The sequence below is a fragment of the Odontomachus brunneus genome, unplaced genomic scaffold, assembly GCF_010583005.1.
Source record: "Odontomachus brunneus isolate Ranch 3 - 2012 unplaced genomic scaffold, Obru_v1 Obru_scaffold_005, whole genome shotgun sequence".
Taxonomy (NCBI): domain Eukaryota; kingdom Metazoa; phylum Arthropoda; class Insecta; order Hymenoptera; family Formicidae; genus Odontomachus; species Odontomachus brunneus.
In genome coordinates, this window is record NW_022639455.1 from 1,644,486 (window position 1) to 1,663,842 (window position 19,357).

General features: G+C 43.6%; 2 protein-coding genes across 23 annotated transcripts in view; one reads left to right on the forward strand and one right to left on the reverse strand.

The window, feature by feature from the left end:
- LOC116849695 (LIM and SH3 domain protein Lasp) overlaps nucleotides 1-5,601 on the forward strand; it is a 41,161-nt gene extending 35,560 nt beyond the window's left edge. For 2 of the 3 annotated variants that reach the window (XM_032827105.1, XM_032827097.1), the window contains exons 4-6: nucleotides 616-819; nucleotides 2,173-2,315; nucleotides 2,949-5,601. In XM_032827105.1, the coding sequence (XP_032682996.1) occupies nucleotides 616-819; nucleotides 2,173-2,315; nucleotides 2,949-3,128 (527 nt within the window). In that variant the 3' untranslated portion in view covers nucleotides 3,129-5,601. The remainder of the gene's footprint in view (nucleotides 1-615; nucleotides 820-2,172; nucleotides 2,316-2,948) is intronic. The other variant, XM_032827113.1, reaches the window with a different exon arrangement.
- A 459-nt stretch (nucleotides 5,602-6,060) lies between these two features.
- The window catches only part of LOC116849610 (tropomyosin Per a 7.0102), a 49,518-nt gene continuing 36,221 nt past the window's right edge, over nucleotides 6,061-19,357 (reverse strand). For 3 of the 20 annotated variants that reach the window (XM_032827019.1, XM_032826979.1, XM_032827065.1), the window contains 6 exons: nucleotides 18,436-18,506; nucleotides 17,932-18,007; nucleotides 17,510-17,572; nucleotides 15,558-15,627; nucleotides 9,632-9,854; nucleotides 8,653-9,342 (listed from right to left, as the gene is read on the reverse strand). In XM_032827019.1, coding sequence (XP_032682910.1) covers nucleotides 9,772-9,854; nucleotides 15,558-15,627; nucleotides 17,510-17,572; nucleotides 17,932-18,007; nucleotides 18,436-18,506 — 363 coding nt within the window. In that variant the 3' untranslated portion in view covers nucleotides 8,653-9,342; nucleotides 9,632-9,771. Of the gene's footprint in view, nucleotides 8,142-8,652; nucleotides 9,343-9,631; nucleotides 9,855-11,326; nucleotides 14,896-15,557; nucleotides 15,628-17,206; nucleotides 17,270-17,509; nucleotides 17,573-17,931; nucleotides 18,008-18,435; nucleotides 18,507-19,357 lie in introns of those variants that run through there. The other 17 variants (XM_032827004.1, XM_032826942.1, XM_032827056.1 and 14 more) reach the window with 12 other exon arrangements.

Here is a 19,357-nt window from a genome sequence, read left to right on the forward strand (position 1 = left end):
GAATCGCCAGGTTGTAGCATCTAATTCTTTGTCTTCGAATTTTTTTGGCTGTCCAGAGCGAGGCTTGTCTTCAACGCTGAAATCACCATTCTTGAAACGTCGAAACCATTCCCTACATGATTTATCAGTTGGAGCATTGTCACCATAAACTTTTACAAGCATTTGATGCGCTTCAGCTGCACTTTTCTTCCAATTAAAGCAGAAAACTAAAACCTCCCGCAAATGTTGCTTAGTTAACACAAAATTTGACATATTCAACACAGTAAAAAACAGGGGTTTTGTATGAAACTCAATGCGATATAAACTGAATATTATTGACAGATGTCTAACCTCTCTGAAACCACCGAAATCAGCTGTCACTATGAAACATTCATAACAGCCAGAGCCATCTTTTGAAAACGAACCGAACTAATTTATATTCCCAATAAATAGAATTTGGGTTACTTCAATCGGAATTTCTGGATCGTTCATATTCAACCGAATATTTGGTTAATAACAACCAAACCTTTTTTCCGTGCGCATTCACCATCACGTGTGTGTGTCGATTTGTGAGGGGCCGATGATCGCTTGGACTGTTGAACCGTATCGCTAGCTTCTTGTGCATTGTTGATATAGAGTACGTAGAGTACACAGACGGTACTATCGCTCCTGCATCGAGTATAAACGCCAATCCGCCGCCTGCAAGGACGGCGAATTCGCCGGTGCAGAGGACACCAGGTAGGATCGCCGATTACGATCCGCTTAGCGAGGCGAGGCCAAGCCCGTATTCCGCAAGGCAAGCCGCCACCACTGTCATTTATACGAGCGACAAGGGACCAGGTGTGTTTACCTTCACGAGAGCGTGCAATCGTTGCTCGCTTCTTTTTCGCCCGGGTGGACGCGCTGCATGATTCCACCGCGCTGTATCGTCTTATCGCAGCAAGCACAATTATTCTATTATTCTTTATGACACGATAATATAACAATTTTATAATAATACAATTTTTCAGTTTGTCAAATATTCTAACTTTTAGAGTAGAATTATTATCAGCTTTTTTCTAACAATATTTTTTGGGAATATTCTACTTTTTTTTTAATAATTTTTAGGACAACGTGAAATTATTATCAGTTTTTCCCTAACAATAATTTTCAAGATAATGTAAAATTATCTTTACTTTTTTCCTAACAGTAATTTTTAGGCTAACGCGAGAAGGAATTATTAATTCCATGATAACATGAATGAACAAAGCTACATATACCGACTTGATAATTAATTTGTTATACGATTGCATGTTACGTTAAAAGTATCCGCGTTAACATGTAGCAATCTTATACATTAATTAACGAAAAACGAGTGTGAATTCAACTGCACGTATCAAACACGTAACATTGTCCTCTCCCTCCGTGCGCGTGATATTTCAATTTTAATGTAATCGATGACGTAATTGGTAGTCGCAGTTATATCTCAGATATATCTCCGCGGCGGTAATAACATATCCGGTTGATTAGCAATTGAGATTCGTAAAAGATCAATGTTGGATCACAATGATATATATATATATTTCCTATTGTGCGATGGGGCTTCTCTCTCTTTCCCTACCGAGCGTATTCTGATATGATTTATAGAGGGATGGTCGCGTGTGTGGGACGGTCGTTCTGCGCGCCGTTAAATCGGTAGATATCGAGGTAGTAATTGGATTGCCCCTTATGGCAACGCTTAGGCCGTTGCTATTATAATGCCAGGGTTATTACGCGCTCTTGGATTGCGATGTCGTCTGTCTGCTGATGCTGCTTTATCACCCTCTAAGTCACAGCCAGACTGCATTATTTTGCACTCTTTCTCCCTGTCCGTCTCCCTTTGTCTCTCGCGTCGTCTCATTGTATGTCGTCAGTTCGCCGCATTATTTATCAACGGAATCGTCGGGATCATTTACGCCGGAATTAATCGTTGCGAGATCATTCGCCTTGGGAGAATAGAAAGCGCCTTCGCGCCTAACGTTCCCTGTCTTTTCCGTGTTTCTCCTTACCACCTCATCGCCAAAGCTTTCAAGTGATACGACTGCTCGTCCGCCGAATAATAATCGTCGTTAACCGGACACTGAGCTGCTAATTAAGCGTGTGCTGTTCGCGCTGTAGACGTAGAGAGGATGACTCGCGGGTTGTAGGCACGTGTTAACATGTGATGCGTTGCAGTGACGAATCCACCGACACGGAAAATCGGCTCGGTCGCCGACATCGACCCGGTGAACGAGTATTACGGATCGCTGACGCCAGCCACGAACAACAATCATGTCTCTCAGCATCAACCACCGCCGCCACCGCCTTCAAACGTCGGGGTAATTATCGTCTAACGTCAGGTTACATCACTTATAGTGACTCTTGAATTCAGACAAGAGTTTGTATAATTTTTTATATTCATTTAGGATTAAACAAAGATAATTGCACGATGAAATAAACAATTATTTAGATAAATTTAGATGATTCGTACATATGCAATTGGATAGTCTGAGTTGAGAAATTTATATTGTGTTTGGAGAATGTTCTTTTCTTTCTTTAAGGGCCGGTTTTTCAATAGCAGTTTAAACTTGGATTAAAGTTTAAACTCTATTTTAACAATGCGTTTGTTGTGTTTAAGCCGAGTTTAAGTTGAAATCTAAGTTTAAACTATCATTAAAAAACCGGTCCTAAATTTTTTCTTTTTGAGAAATTTTTATGTTGTATTTAAAATTTATATTTGCCCCTCTCTTTATATTGTTGTTTCTATTCTTTCGATATCAATCTTTTATTTTATATATTTATTATGTATTTATATATTTATAGTTTTATTTTATTTACTTATTATTATTTTATTTTTCCTTTTGTTCTTGAATGTCATAAAAAAATTTATAGAACTGAATAAGTAAAATATGACGAGGTTCGAAATGCACTTCGTGCGTATAATTTCTGACATTTCTTCTTCCTTTTTGCAGCGAGTGTACAGAGCGATATATGATTACGAGGCGCAGGATCTGGACGAGGTGAGCTTCTACGATGGCGATCTGATCGTCAACTGCACAGCCATCGACGAGGGCTGGATGACCGGGCTGGTGCAGCGTACCGGGCGGCAGGGTATGCTACCCGCCAATTACGTGGAGCCGGCGCAGATTTGAACGTCTTTTACGTCGAGCTTCCGCTAAATCGTCGCCGCCGCCGCCGCCACCGCAGCCACCACTTGGCTCGGGGCGGTCTCGCCGAAGGAAGAGACGGCGTTAAAGGAAATACACGATACAATACTCTCGAGACAGGGCTTCTAAATACTTGACTCTGGTCACTTGCGAGGTTATTCGTTCGGTCGAAACGACGAGTGGTGTTACGTTGTCTGTAGTCTGTAGAATTGATTTCCTCCAAGTCGATAGAAAACAATTGGGCGATTTGTTTCATCTCGACACAAATTCATTCGTAAAATTTGTTTGGACAAAGTCTAGTATTTCACTCTCAAAGTACGGTGAATGGAAAAAAAGATTCGCCCTTTGGGAATTTCGAATTTCTCTCGTTGCTCACGAATGCTCGAGGAGAAAGATGTGTTACGCGTGAGTATTCGAGAGAGAGAAGGAAAGAGAGACTCGACACAAGTACCCTCGCAATTGACTTCCAAAATGACAAAATATACGTATAGTTTTTTTATATACATATACAAAAAAACACAAATACACTTACATTAGAATTCCATGGTGGGACCAAACTCCATACAACTGCGATAAATTGTGCCGAGTGTAGAATAAAAACTGGCTGACGGCTTGTGGAGTGAGTTCACGAGTCCCGGTACGAACGACAATCAGAGAAAGAATTGAACAGAGAGAATGCGCGTCGTACTCGCGATGCAGAATTGTTGTATAAAGCGTCTTGTTTTTTTTTTCTTTTTTTCGTTATTATTCGGCGTTGAGTCGGAAATCGCTCGATCGGCATTTCTTCGTCTCGATGTTCCCTCTTTGAGGCCTAAACGTATTTATAGTTACGAGTTACGCGAAGTTGGAAGACGGAAACGTCAAATCGGCCGAATCACCGGAATTGTCGTTCCATCGAGTTCGCGTGTTTGTTAATCATTTCTCTTTACCGGTGTGTGAGAATTTTACGTTACCTGTTATCCGATTGCAAACTCTAACGCGTCAGTCAGATTTTCCATATTCCTGATCGTTCTGCATTTACAGCCGCTACATTCTTCGTCGTCTTCGCAATATCGTTCTCTAGTTTTCTTACCTTGTTTTTTCTCTTCTTCTCTCTTCTATTCTTCGGGGGATGTTCACAGAGTACTACCTTAGCCGTGATAATCCAATTTCTCCTCTAACGATAACGAAAACGTAGGAACAAATTTTCCTTCGCGTTTCTCAATCGGGAGAAAACGACGCAATGTGTGCCTTACGTATACAGGCTGTTAATTTTAATAGCGATACGAAGTTCTTTAATTGTAATAATGTAGAGATACACGAGAGATCGCGTCGGGATAAGCGTATCCAAGAAAGCACGAGTAAATATTTATCATGCGAGGATATCCTATTGTGATATCGCAGAAGCGTATTTTGACTTGTTTTTTACGCAGATAATTTTGAGAATGAAATCATTCGCGAGATAACGCGAGGAACATAAGTGCCTTGCTTTCTTTTCCTCTTTTTATTTGTCTTTTCTTTTTTTTTTAACCGCGATCGTCAAATTAAATCGGTCATCGTCGATATCATCTCATTAAACGACAATTAACCGACATTTACTGCATAGCTCTTAAGTTTTCTTTTTATCTCGTACGGTCCACTTTTTGTAAGCTTCGCTCTCCAAAATTTGCATTTACGTATATTTATTAAATGTAAGCTACATCATCCGGCGAATCTGAGGTTACCGAGCGATTCTTTTCAAATCGTTGAATTGAAGTGAAAATTTTCAAGTGCTAAACAATGTCGTCGGCCGCGTCGTTTCAGTGCATGCAAGCGTGCACGACAAGGCCGATCTTGTGAGACAGCTTCTCTCCGAGCCTGCTTTGTCGTCCGTTTTTATTTATTTTTTTTTTTTTTTGTAATAACTTCAAAATGATGGCGGCTTTAAATTAACGCGGTGTAAGAAACGAGACGTGCGCTGCCGTCACGGGGTGCTTCCTGAGAGTTCGTCTTGCTCCTCTCCTTCTTTTAGCAAACGCTATTGTGTCTCCAAATCGTTCGATCATGATATCTGAATCCAAGTGGTTCCTCAGATGCAACATCGTATCTACATTGTATTTACCTGAATAGAGACGGATTATATTATATTATTATATGCACCGTCGCTGCGCGACGCGCGACGGCGCCCGGCAACGAAACGTATGTAAAGCTGTTGTTGTAGTAAAGTAAAACTCGTTGCTCCCGCGCGTCCGTAGCGGGCGCGTCGTCGCCGCCGGCGGGGCACGTTTTATTATATACAAGCGAAGAGAATCGATATTTTTGGAAACACGTTAATTCAGCACTCCCTGTAATTATTAGATCGCTGACGAAAGAGGATTTTACGGCAGATTTTTTTTCACTGCGACAAAATACAGAATTATATGTTAGCGTTGTGTTTAGACAGATAATATTCTATTATGATATCGAATCATAAATAATGAACATGTGTACGTTATGTAAACCTGTTTGTGTGCCTCATTATTGATCGCCGCCACGCCGTGTGGAAAAATCAGAACATCCCTCCTCGAACCGACAAAAGCCTCCTGTTCCAACTACTCTGTTGAGCAGCGCGAGTGTTCACGAAGATAGGACGTTTTCATCACAGCGGGCATATGGAATTCGTTCTCCCGCCTTTGTATACTCGTCTCGTGCGCAAGGAAATATGCGAGATGACGTCGCGCGAACGGTATATTCGGCGGGATATGTTTGCTCCGACAACACACCGCTGGAATTCCACCGACGCACATTCGGCGATGTTATCGCGAGGCAATCAACACTCCGTCTCGCAGCGGACTGGCAGGAGTCGCTCGCGAGAATTGAATCAGCCACACGAATCGAGCGACTGACGATCAGTCGACTGCGACGAGTTAATCGCGGGCTCTCGAGAGTAAAACATTCGGCAGCGCGGTATGCAGAGATATAAAATATGCAATATTTATTGAGAAAAGTAATATAAATACAGTAAAATAAGAATTATCACATAAGTCAAGATCGCTGCGTCGGGTGCGTGTCTGAAAGTCTCTGAGCTTGGTCCATCTCGTGATTGATTTGTCGTCGATCCGCGAATAGCTTGGCGTGAATAGCTTTTGGCGTCTCAGTCATTATCCATCGTTATCGTATCATCAGGCGTGTGTATGTCTGTGTTAATCAGCGTCAGCAATCTCTCGCGATTCTCCTCTTCGCGCGAGGATTCAAGAATTAATGAGAGGTACAAAATTTCCAACGTTAAAGCTCATCGCCGAGAGCCATAATTTACGTACGTACGTATGTATGTGTAAATATTTATCGAACTTGATCGACTGTTTCCGATTCTTTTACGAGCTCGCGTTTTTCCGCGTTCTTCCGCGACATCGCTCTGCTCTCATTCGCGTCGTGATCCAGCCCAGATCGCTTTGCAAACCTTTTCCTACATCGTAGAAGCAACTTTATGTGATACGATGAACGCCGATGCGTCCCGTCTTCGCTCTTCACGAGACGCCTCTCGTCGCGGGAGATCGACCGGTCGATTCATCGGTACTTTGACACAGTATTGCACGATAGACAACATAGAGAAGCACGTAGGAATGGATGATACATAGTATACAATCAGTCGATGCAAATTGAAGAGGGACTCTGGTCTTAATAGCGATTAATTAGACCGCACTGCCTAATCGTACGGTGGAATGTGCGAGCGAAGGAGAGAAAAGAAAAATAAAAGAACAGAAAGGCATGAAGAAGGATGGAAAAAAGTCTCCGCTGTGTTGAATCGCTCGTTCAGCTGATAGAACGTCAGTTTTAACGCTGCCATTGAAACGGGAATCTTACAAGCAGGAAATATCTTATTCGTTATATTACGCGCGATATAAACTGCCGTCTAATGGTGTATCTCTATAATAGCAATAGAGTTCTTTTCTCCTCTTTAAGTCCATACTTATACGATAGGTATAAATCGATAGAATTATCAAAAGAGAGGTTACACGGGGAGCCCGTCTCGTTTTTCCTGCTTATACACTGTACTCTTGAACACACAATGTGCGTCGCTACGACGACGACGACGACAGCGAACCGGAATGTCGCGTTTTTAAGGCCATACGGACTTCTCGACGCGGAAGATCGAATGTGAAAACGAGCGCGGCGCGGGCAAGGAGAGCCGACTCTCGCGGCGTGAACACCGTTCAACGGAGGCTCGTTGGTTCGCACGTCTTTCTCGCGCAGAGAGAACAGCGCGCGATCTTCGGGACGTGACCGTATATCGTATCAGCGGGGAAATAGCGCGGTGGAGCGAAATAACGGGAGACAGAAAAGGAAACTTATCCTAAAGATGCGGTGAGGATGGGACCAGCTGAAGCTAATCGAAGCTTAATCGATACTGTTACAAATGCAAGCGGTTCGAGGGCGCGAACTCAGGAGACTTGAACGTGCGCGTGACGAGGTCTTCTTCTCGGCTAGACAGGCTCGTGTCTCTTTTCAAGGGAACTCCACAGGCCCGTCCATCGAGTTAGCGCCACGCGTCTAACGAAAACGTCGACGATCGTTCTCGTCCTCCTTCTCTTTCTCCTCTTCCTTCTCCTTCTCCTTCTTCTTCTGCTCCTCGATGTCGACGAATATACTTCGGCGAGTATCTCTTTCTCTCTCTTTATCGCGTTACGTGTGGAATGCTAAATGTATCGGACGACGAGCGACGAGTGTTGTTGTGGGGAAGGGTCCGCGTGCTGGCAGTGTCATTTTATTGTGGCATGAAACAATCTGTTTTCTCGGTGTTTCCCTCCTTCCTCTTGCATGTGTGTGTGTGTGTATACGTGTCTTTTTTATCTTTCCCGATCATTTTCTCTTTCTCCTTGTGTGTGTCGCACGTAACATTACATACACACATACACATATACGCGACAATTCACACACACCCCTCCCTCCCTCCGGCCGTACGCATTTAGCCGGTCTGCTAATATCCGGCGAGGTCGGCGAACGTCTGATCCATCTCGTCGGCGATCGCTTTGTACTTACAGCGCTCGTTTACCAGCACGTCTGCAATGAGAAGGGTGGGAAACGCGGTATTAGTGGACACGGTAACACGGTTAGTTGGCTGTACACATTTTAACGTGATAGTTTCATTGGAAAGAGAAAGAGAGAAACGCACACACACATATGTATGTATATATACGTATACAGAAAAAGCGCATATTCTCAGTAGTTCACGTTATGCTTGACAGTACAGGACGTCATATTAATTCCTCAGCTTTAGAGCGAGCGTTATTGTCATAGTGGAAGGATGGCTTCAAAATAGAGAGCAGAAGAGCAGTATGCTTACAAGGTACAGAAACAGGTAGAGAGATCTTCTCACACATGTGGAAGCTTCAGGATCACATCGAGCCGGGAAGAAAGGCGAATGGGAAGAATTCTAGGAAGGGAGGCGGATGAGGCGTAAAGTTCCCTCCACCGATATGCGTCTCCCACGTGACGAGCCGAAATGCTGCCACGAGCGAGCGTGATGAACAGGTGATTCGACGAGGGAGCAGGTGAAAGAACGGGCAACGTATTTTAAGATTCTATGTCATGTGTTTTATTTGTTCTTCTCTCTGGAATATTCGAAACAAGAGTCGCCTCGCAGCAGTGTCGACAATTTTCGAACGTCGTGCATTGCTCGCAACGACGCGACGCCAGGTTCTCGTCTGTGTTCCACTCGCATGTATACAGAGGATCTGCACCTTTCTCTCTCCTCACAGTATTTACTGACGCGCGATAACGCGACTTGGCTATGACTAGAAATTGCCGTTGACGAGTTTGAGTTACTGCTGCGTTCTCAAGGCGGACAGATAGACGGACGAACGAACGAACGACGATCGCGGTGTTCGGTTGGTCTGCGCGTGAAAGAAAACCGAGGGTGCGGTGTGGAATCGTCGATTAAAATAAAAAAAAAAGAAAAAAGAGCCTCTGAACGCGGAACGTGTAGCTCGATAATAATAATAATAATAATGTATGTGTGTACGCTTTGACTTTAGTTACGATAACAAAAGTGTTTTCATCGATGGTGCATCGGCGGGCCGACGTCGTGGCTTCGATCAAATCGCGCGAAATCATGATGCGATGTACGGCCAAGCAATTCGACAGCGAACGGATGCGCATCGATGGCCGATCTAACAGCCGATTTAACCAACCAATTCGGTGAAGGTGAGGTCCAGGTCGTCGCAGATGTATTTGTACTTCTCCTTCTCGTGGACGAGCTCGTCTGCAAGAAAATACGACATCGTTAGTGCACGACGCAATCATCATTTCTCCTTCGTCGGTTATACCTCAACGCGAGCTTCGCACCTTGACCGATTGTTAAGCGAACAGATCACCGATTACCAGTATTTAGTCTCGAAGATCAAAAACCGGACTCGCGAGGGCGAGTTTTCGCGAAATTGCCCGGAACGCGGCGAGATACTCCTGTCGGAAAGCGTTAAGAAGCCGTAGTCGTTGTTATTATTATTAGCAGCGAGCGGGGGTTGAAAGAAGCATATAAAAGGGTAACTTACGGCATACGTGTTAGGAGTGCAAGCTAGATTTGTATAAGAGAAAGATAGTTGCTTGGTTCGTTCTTTTTTTGATTTTCTTTTTGAATGTTTTTGTTTGTCGAAGCGTTATAGGAGAATGGTTAGTAGTGGCAGCCGTATGGTTAGACGCCGTAGAGCTCGTTGAACGCTATATCCAGGCCGTCCCCGACCTCCTTGAACTTTTCCTTTTCGGTCACCATCTCATCTGCAAGCATTCGCAACGTTATAGGCGGCGGTTACTCGGTCAGACCTCGTCTATTAGTGCGTGGAAGTATGAAAAGAAGTGCTCGAAAAGAGAAAAGAAATCAATGAAAAAAACATGAGAATTTCTTCAAATGCGCTCTCGAGTTGTCAAGATTGCGTGATCTGAGAAAGCAAGCACGTGGATTAGCGGGGGCAGTAGCGAGCAAAAGTATGATCGAGTAAAAAAAGGAAGAAATAAATATCCAATTAATTGAACTAAGAGTCAAGCTTGGGCAAATCGTCCTCTGTGGATAATTCATCGGTCGCATTCAGAGATGAAAATGACTCAATCTGACGGTAACTTACTCGGTAAATTATCAAGTAATTTCGGAAAGCTGATAAAATGGTAATTTATAGTGGTTATTTATAAATTACAAAAATAAAAAAATTCTAAAAGCTCAAAAGGAACATTTAGAATATTTAAGAACGAATAAGACATTTAATTCATATTTTTCGTAAAATTTTGATACTTTATATTGATGTATTTTATATAGTATATAGTAATTAGGAAACTAGGTACTTAGTAATTCGAGAAACTTAAAATATTTAAGTCTCAATCTATATTTTTCATCCATCTTACAGTAGTTTCATTTCTTACCTGTTTCAGCAAGAGTGATATATAATTGAAAACTTTTAGCAGTATCTTAAGAAATGAAAACTTTAATATTCTTAAAGGATTGTAAATAGTTTTCTTTCTTTCACCTAAGAGACATTTGATGAGAATATAAGAAGAATGTTGTTTTACATTATGCATTAGTGCGAAAAACGCGAATATCTGTGCATAAAACTGTCGAAAACGACGAATTTTATCAAAATTACCATCTTACTATAAGTAATCGTCACTTTGAATCTGATGGTAATTTCGCATCTCTAGTCGCGTCTCAATCAATGGCTACAAAAATAGTCTTGATATTTTTTTTCTCTTATTACGTGATATATATCGTCGATAGTGACGATGAGATTGGTGGATGATTCAGTTATCCGGCCGGCAGGCGTCGATAACGCGTCGGGTGTTATCGACATGGGCGCGAATTTGACTCGAACAGGTACATTGTGATCGCGCGAGAGTGGCGGAGAGAGATGATCGTAGTAGACAATCGTGAAGTCTGTGAGGTCACCGGGAGGTCAGTCATGCTTCGGAAAGATTATTAAGTAGCGAAAATCGGATATCGTAAGCGGATTTACTCACCGTGAATTCGATATACGTACCATACACACACACACTTTCTTTCTTCGTCATGCAACTTTTGTTATCGGTATACTGCGATACGTGTAACAACAGGCGGCCACCAACAATGCGTTATCACGTGGGGGAGCGGCGGTTACATCTTCGTTATGGGATTGGATTAATCGATCGATCGATCGATCGATTGATTAGCGCAGGTGAGAACAGCATAGAAAAAAATTACAGAAACAACAGAAAACACAACACACTCTCTTTTTCAAAATTAAAATATATATTATAAACAGTTTTATATAATAATAGTAATATATAATAATAATATTATTACAATGATATTAGTGTTATTATCATTCCATTTTCATTTCATTAATATTATGTGAATTAATAAACTAAAACTCGTAAACTCAAGTATCTGCGTGTAATTGCCTTTTTTTTCTTAGTATCATTCGCAAAAAAAGGAAGAAAAGGAAAAACGGGGCTTAACAAAAATCAACGTTATGGGGGACGTGTGTAGTCTCGTAGTTGTGCTTTTACGTGGATCACATTCTTTTTCTTTCTCTATCTCTCGGTACTTGTGTTTCTCAACAATAATGCTCACTCTCGCGACGGAGAGTTTTTAACGGTCGGAGTTTTTAACGGTCGCGTTCTGTCTCTTCGAGTGGCTTTTCGACGATCGCGCGCATACGTTACACTGCTCATCGTAGTCTTCTTCTTCTTGAATGAGATTGTGTACAAGCGCAGCTACGATCATCAATCTCATGAAGAAACAGCTCGAAACAGCGTCCTGTCCGCGTTGACTGACTGACTGACTGACTCGACAATCGACACGTTGAAGTCATATATACAATCGCGTTGAAGAAACAAAAGAGAAAAATCAGAACAATTGCACAATTGCCACGTTAATCGTTACTATTACACGATTGCATCGACGAAATATGTCGACTCGTTTTACAATATAAATGCCGAAATATTTCTGCGAAAGGCCAATCGTTAAAATCGCGGAAAGACTGGACATTCCCATCTCCGTGAATTCAAAAGTCTAGATTGACCGACCATACTCGATCTAGGATCTCGTATCTTTGTGATCGCTCGATTATCACACGCGACACCGATCGTGCACGCGCGTTCGAGTAGTGTCGAAACAGGAAGAGGACACGATGCGCACTACTACTAACTGCTGGCTGTTACCACCACCACTACTATTGCCGCTACGTCGAAAGGCCATCCAAGAAATACGAAAGTACTATGCGAGAATAGTCGCGGAGGGTCATGACATCGAAGAGTCCAGGGGGGAGGCAGTATACGCGCGCGCGCGCTGCATCGGAGAGGAATGAAGAAAAAAGGGGAGAGGAAGAAAAAAGAAATAAAAGGAAAAAAAAAAAAATTAAATACCCGGAAGAGAGAGAATTCCTTCGCGCGGAATCGTGACGGAATGTTCGTTGGCGAGCGTGTGGAGTGTAGCGGTAATATTATTAACAATAACTGTTAATTGATAATAATAGTGATTAGAGGCGTACTATATGCGCCGCGAAGAGATCGGACGTGTAATTCCGTTTTCGTTTCGAAATTTCGATTCCTCTCTCTCTCTCTCTCTCTCTCTCTGTTTGTCTGTCTGTCTGTTTCCGATCTCGTTTTTACGTTCCTTTTTTTCTCATTATCGTCGCGCGCACGTTTGAAAACGAGAAGCACGTTCCCTGCATCGAGGTGTTCGTATAATAGTGTTTTGGCCGTGGTTAGTTGTTTTATAGTAAATATATACAGGCACGATCGGTAATTATAATATCGAACGGCTCAGCTGGCACGGGAAGCTGCGCTGCAGCTTGACGTGTGTATGTGTGTGTGAGGGGAGAAGCTCGCTCTTCTCCGCTCGTGTCTCGCGAGATAACTCGGCCGCGCTTTCCGATCGACCTTTTTCACAGGCTCGCGTGTCTCATACATGTTATATATCTGTTATATAAATGCGTCTGCGTGTATAAGTCACTCCGTATACTTAGGCCATTGGTGACTTTCTTTTCTCTCTGTCGATTCTACGAGAAAGAGTTATTATGGCGATTATCAACGTTGATGTTGTGTGCATGTGAGCAATCGATTTCGATCGAATAGCGCGCGCACACCACACCACGAAGGCAAAGACGCGACTACGGAAGAATACACTTTTAAAAAAGAGTTGCTGGATCGCTGGCAGTGGGATTAGTCTTAAATGCAGTTATTACACCCGACGTCGTCGTCGGCGTCTTTGCCCCCGTCGACAACGGCGATGAGATCTCTTCTTCTCGCGCGAGCTGAGCTGTGTGGAATGCGGAATGTAAAGCGACGAAAAGTAATGAGCACTCTGTCACCCACCTTCGAGAGTCGCGGATCGGAGCGGCAACGCGCGACAACGCGCTCCACATTGTCGTACTTCTGCGCCGAGAGAGACGGAGAAAGACGAAAGCTCGACGAGAAAGCGCTGCTCGATCAAGAGGAATCAGTTGAAGGATAAAAAAAAGCTCGAAGCTCGCGTGTTTCGCGCGTAAAAGTCACATCTAAAAGTTCGTCTGTTGTTCAACAGTCGTACTCTCTCTTCTCCGAAACGGCGGACACGGATTTCGCGCACTGGACGACGCCGCTTGAGAGCACATTTTCACCGTGCAATTGTACGTCGTGGCAGCAGCCTGCTGTACAGTCGCATGGCGGGGTCGCATCTGTTGATTGTTCTTGCTTCCCTCAAACATCTGTCCGCGACGCGCTCGAGAAAATTCGTTCCGACCCATCCCGCCGCCTCCCTTCGTCGAGCTTTCCCTCTCCCTGGGCGCAGGGCGGTTATTATGTCCCGGTTGTCCGCTGTCTCCTTTTCTCTATCACTAAAGTGTACTCCTCTACTCGCGTAATCCTCCCACGGCCAAGTAGTATTTTCCGTAAACGAATAATATCTAAATCACGGCGAGCGCTCGAGAAACCGCGACCGCCTCGCGTGCCTCGATTTTTCTTTCTTCGTTTCTGTTTTCTCCTCGAATTAAAATTTAAAGGCGGGCTAAGCTAAAGTCTAAAGCTAAAGTCAAATTTTTAGATTACAAGTAACTTCGTATTACTTTATACGGGGCCATCCTGCCGTCTGTCCTTGTCTCGCGTATGATTTACTCTTCCTCATTCTCTCCCTCTAGTTTTGTATTCTCTCTCTTTCTGTCACACTACCATCCTCTCGTTCTGCATCTATCTCGCTCTTTCTCTCTCTCTCACGCATACACACACGCACACGTACGCAACAGCGTGCGCATATTCACGTACACACACATGTACTCGTTCATTTTCTCCATCTTTCTCTCGCGTCCTATATCAGTCTCTATCCCGCATCGCGTACATACAAATAAGTACGCGATGCACACAAGCTCACACGCATACACGCATTCGCACACGCACCGCGGATGGACGTAATGGAGGGTATAAGGCTAGCCTAAAGACTACATTTTTCTCCGTAATGTTAAGGTGTGCATCAACGCACAAAGTGCTCGTGCCGCCGCTGTGTGCAGCATGTTTATATCTTTCATTCGTTCCTCGTTGCCGTCCGTTCTGTGTCCGTCTCTCTTTCTCCAGTTCGCTCGCGTCCGTTTCTCTTTCGTTCTCTCTCGACTCTCACAGTCCACCTATCTATCTATTTATCTGTCTATCTATCTGTACTTTGCCGGATGTTCGCTCTAAAATACGTTCTCTCTGTGTCGCGTGTAACACGCATTTTTGTCCACCGCGAAAAACGCGATCTACATGTTCTGGATGTCATGCAAGGTGGCCTCCATCTCCTCCTGCAGCAATTTGTTTTTCTCTCTCTCGGCCGCGAGGTCGTCTGCAAAGATCACTGGTTAAAGGGCAGTAACACACGCACAAGCCACACACTGCATTTTGGCAGGTTTCGGCAGGTTAGAGGTGATGGGTCGAATGCGCAAAGACACACGGCAGCAGACACACTCGCACGCACGCATGGCGAAGGTGTGGGGGGAACTCTGCTTTACGATTGTCGAAGATAAGTCAAGTGTAAAAAAGATTCTTTTTCCACCACGTAATTCTAGTGCTCTCGAACAAAAATTAGGACTCTCTTAATAATTATGTCTTTCTCCGTGTTTAACGTCTGATATCGACCAGCAGTCAATTTGCAAACCTTTTCGTATCGATTGTTCGAAAAATGAAAACCTAGTCGCTTGGAACACAGAAATAATTCCTGATTGTTCCTGATCTCCTCCCTTTCTCCGACGATTTCTCTACCTTTTCTAATTTTCCTGATGTTTTTCTCTTTCTCTTTCCATTTGATGATCAAATCGTAAGATTCGTATATATCGGGTAAATCCAGCGCGCACCGATACATACGGTCGACGCATTCATTCGCAAAACGTTTAATCGAAGTCGACAAAAGAATCCTAATCGTCGACCAGGGACGAGAACCCCGAGTGGTATCGGTACTTTTTAGCCAATTTATAAAATGACGATGTCGTTAATATCATATATACGCACCTTCGAGCCTGTCAACCTCCTTCTGGAGCTTCTGCACGGATCTCTCCGCGAACTCAGCACGCGCCTCAGCCTGCGCAAAAGCAACGGTCCGTTAGACGAAGGTATTACACGGTTTCCGTGCGATTGCTCGCGGATTTCAAAGGAAAAACCTCCAATTGGGCTCCGATTATCTCGGGAGCGCACGTGAGAAAGAATGTCAGGGCGATAGAATTCAATCCTCGCGCGAGACTTAAGGCAACAGTCCCAATTATGGATAGAGTTCCAATTTCGCGCGAGTAAAAAATTTGGTTTATTAAAACATACACGTTATAAATGAAAACACGAAAAAAATTTTTCATATTTCTTAGTTTTACAATTTTCTGTATTCTAAGATCACACAAATATTCTTAATATTCAAGCTTTACAAATATTCTTAATATTCAAGAAAAAATCTAAAATATTAGTTGTTTTACAGACTCTTTAGACTTGTGAAATTACTGGTAGGTTATACTACGTATGTCACTATTTTATAAAGACGAAAAAATGTGGACGTTATTAACACCAAACTGGGTGTCATATAACTCGTTACGTTATATGTATTACGGGCACGTAATATTGGTTGACTCATAATTGAGCCCCTTAAAAATTACTAATTTCTTTTTATAACTTAGAATAAACTAATTTAAAGTGTAATCATTTTATTTGAAAACTACGATGTTGGTTGCTTATATCAACTGTTCCTTTTAATGTTCGGCCCACAAGTTTACGTAAGTGATTGAATGTTACTTTAATCTTAAATTTCTCAAGGGACCGCGTGTTACCTTAAGTCTCATTATAAATGTCTTTTTCTTTGAAATCCCGTCGTTCGACGGTATATCGTCGTTCGAAGCTCCACACGCATGCAAGTAAAACAAGAAATTCCAAGTCACACACATGACTGCAGTCGCGTTAGAAATCTATCTAAATCGAGATTGCGGAAGTTTTAGTTGCGACACACACACTGTGTACGCTGCAGCGCGATTAATACGGTATCATTAGGAAAACAGTGCTTCATTATTTCGAGCCGATGCAGTCTCACTGAGAGGAAACTCACGACACTGCTAATATGCTCGCGTCCGTCATACCTCGTGATGCGATCTACGAAGTGGACTCAGAGCTGGAGACAGAGCATTCTCTCGCGAAGATCTCGAGGCAAATTCTTCCGCGAATAATTTTCTTTTTTTTTTTACACTTGGTTTACCGCAAACAAGCAATTGACTCTACTTTCCCTCGTTATCTACTGTCGATCAAATATTATTCCATTAGTTCCATTCTACAATAGGTGTTTTAAGCCTTATGCTTTAGAGAAATTACATGGGTTCTAAGCCTCAAGTCCTAAGCTTTAAAAGATGAGAGTCGACTAATTCGCTTTAGGCTCAGGGATTAGGGCAGCGCTTAAGACGCTTAAGGCCGGAAATACATCGCAATTTAGAGCTTGAGGCATAAAGCTTAAAATATCTATTGTAGAATGGGACTTATGTGAGGTTATCATCTTCTATATGAAGATATCCTCGTTGTATTTCAACGGTGGGGATCACTCGGACGACAACACGAGTCGATCCCTTCCGATTGACATGTTCGAGATATCGCGTAATCCCGCGCGCGTGTTTCTTCGCTTTCTCTGCGCTTACCTCTTTCAACTGGCTATCCAGAATCTTCACTTGACCCTCGAACGTCTCCTCCCTCTGCGTCGCCTGTTTTTAGTCAAGCACAACAAACAGACAAAACGAGCTCTCGTTAGTCCAATGCGACACGCAACACACATAGTCGTCTTCAAATAGTGAAGAAGCGAAAAAAAAACAGGGTCGGTTGCAAAAAAGAAACAAACAAGAGGGGGGCCGAGTTAATATTTTTAGTGGTAAGACGCGCGCGGGGTTGGATCACGCGTTAGAAAAAATACAAAGCGAGACACTCCCTAATGAGGGGATGTGTACCTCCTTTAGACGGGTAGTGAGAGTCTTAATTTGGTTCTTGTATTCCTCCTCGCGTTGGTTGGCCTACGTACAATTGCTGATTAATATTTTTGTTTTCCTGGAGCGCGCGCGATGCGTTCGTTTCTCCCCGTAACGATTGGATATTTTATGATCGATCGATTAGTGAAGTGAATCTCCGCGATCACTATTAGCAAACGCATCTATCAAGTGCGCGCGACTGATGAATCGTGCGCGAAAACGTTGCATCTCACCGCGACTTTCTCCCGGACAGAATTTTCCAGCGCGTGGACTAATTGGCAGTTTGAGAGGATCGCAATATCAAATGAGAATCGAGACGGGGTATAATAGGATAAGATCCCGCGGAATTGATATGTGTTCCGTTCCGATTGTGTCGTACATCGCGCGTAAAATAAATAATTTACCTTCTCCTCGGAGACCTCGAGGGACTTCAAGTTGTTGCCGACGACACGCAGCTCCTCCTCAAGCTCGACGATCTTGCTGTAAAAGTTAATTGACTGTTTAATAACGGGTGAGATTTAGAAGTTTGTGGGTCACGAGAAAGTATCCAAATTACGGACAAACGTTTCAAGTGATGTTTGATATCTTTTTCTTCACTTCTTCGAGCAGAACCTCCCCCTTTGGAAGGAGATAGCGCAGCCGGGCGCAAACGAAAATAAAGATCGATCCGAATGAAAAGAGATATGTAATGTAATAATGTAAATTTAATCGCGCGACATACATCGCGATCGGCTTCATTGATTTGCTGGGAGTGCAAGAGCTGCCACTCTCGGCGTGAAACGTTCGTCGATAATCTGACCGACACAACAAGCGGAGCGACGAAACGAGAGAGACTTGCGTCGTGATTGCACAAAGAGGGACGAGACGGCAAACATGTGAGGAACACATGCGTGTGTGATCGCACTTACGATTCGGACAGCTCGGCCTTCTCCTCGGCACGCTCGAGATCCTGCTCCATCATGACTAGTTTCCTGGCGACCTGTGATCAACAGCCACACGTGTCATGCGCGAAAGCAAAGGTGACGCGGAGGGAGGTGTGAGATAAAATAGTAATACAAAGAAATAAGTTGTGTTAGCATGCAGACGCATGTCGAATATTCCCCCAGCACGCGTCTCCTCCTCCTCCTGCTCCTTCCGCTCCTCCTGGCTTCTCTCTCCGGCTGTCGAAAAAGTGGTTAGTGCGCTGTGCGTCACAACGTTAACTAAAGTAACGCGTCATGCCTGCGCCCGAGAATGATCATTCAGCCCCGATTTCTCTTCTTTCATTATTCACTTGGATAATCGAATGAAAAAAGATGTGTTGCGCGCAATAAATTCTCCAAGTGTCCAAATTCCCATCGTGTGGACACGAATGATTATACTTGATTAACGAAATAATTTAATTATAAAGGATAACAATAGAACCCGTTCCTCTGTTGAATACAGCAAAGTCAATTTTGACTCACAACTGGGTTGAGAACTCTTTCATTGACTCAATGACACAACGTTAACGAATGAGACTCGACGCGATGCAAATTTCAATTTGTTCCTCTCGGACGCAGGAGACGAGACACGAGTGTGGGAGCCACGATTACCGTCGGGACATCGCGCTCTCGGAGACTTCCGACAGACGTAACCATCGTTCAACGATTAGACACCATCGATGTCCCCGCGTGATCTTGGCTCTCCACGATCGCGCGCGACGTGGGTATTAAACTCCATACACACAACAATTCTAACGACACACAATCATGAAATGAAGTATCGTTAACGTGCAGTTAACGGACACGGGTGATTGAGGGAGTGCATCCGTCCACGGCCACGTGTCGCCGTAACCGACGGGGGGGGGAG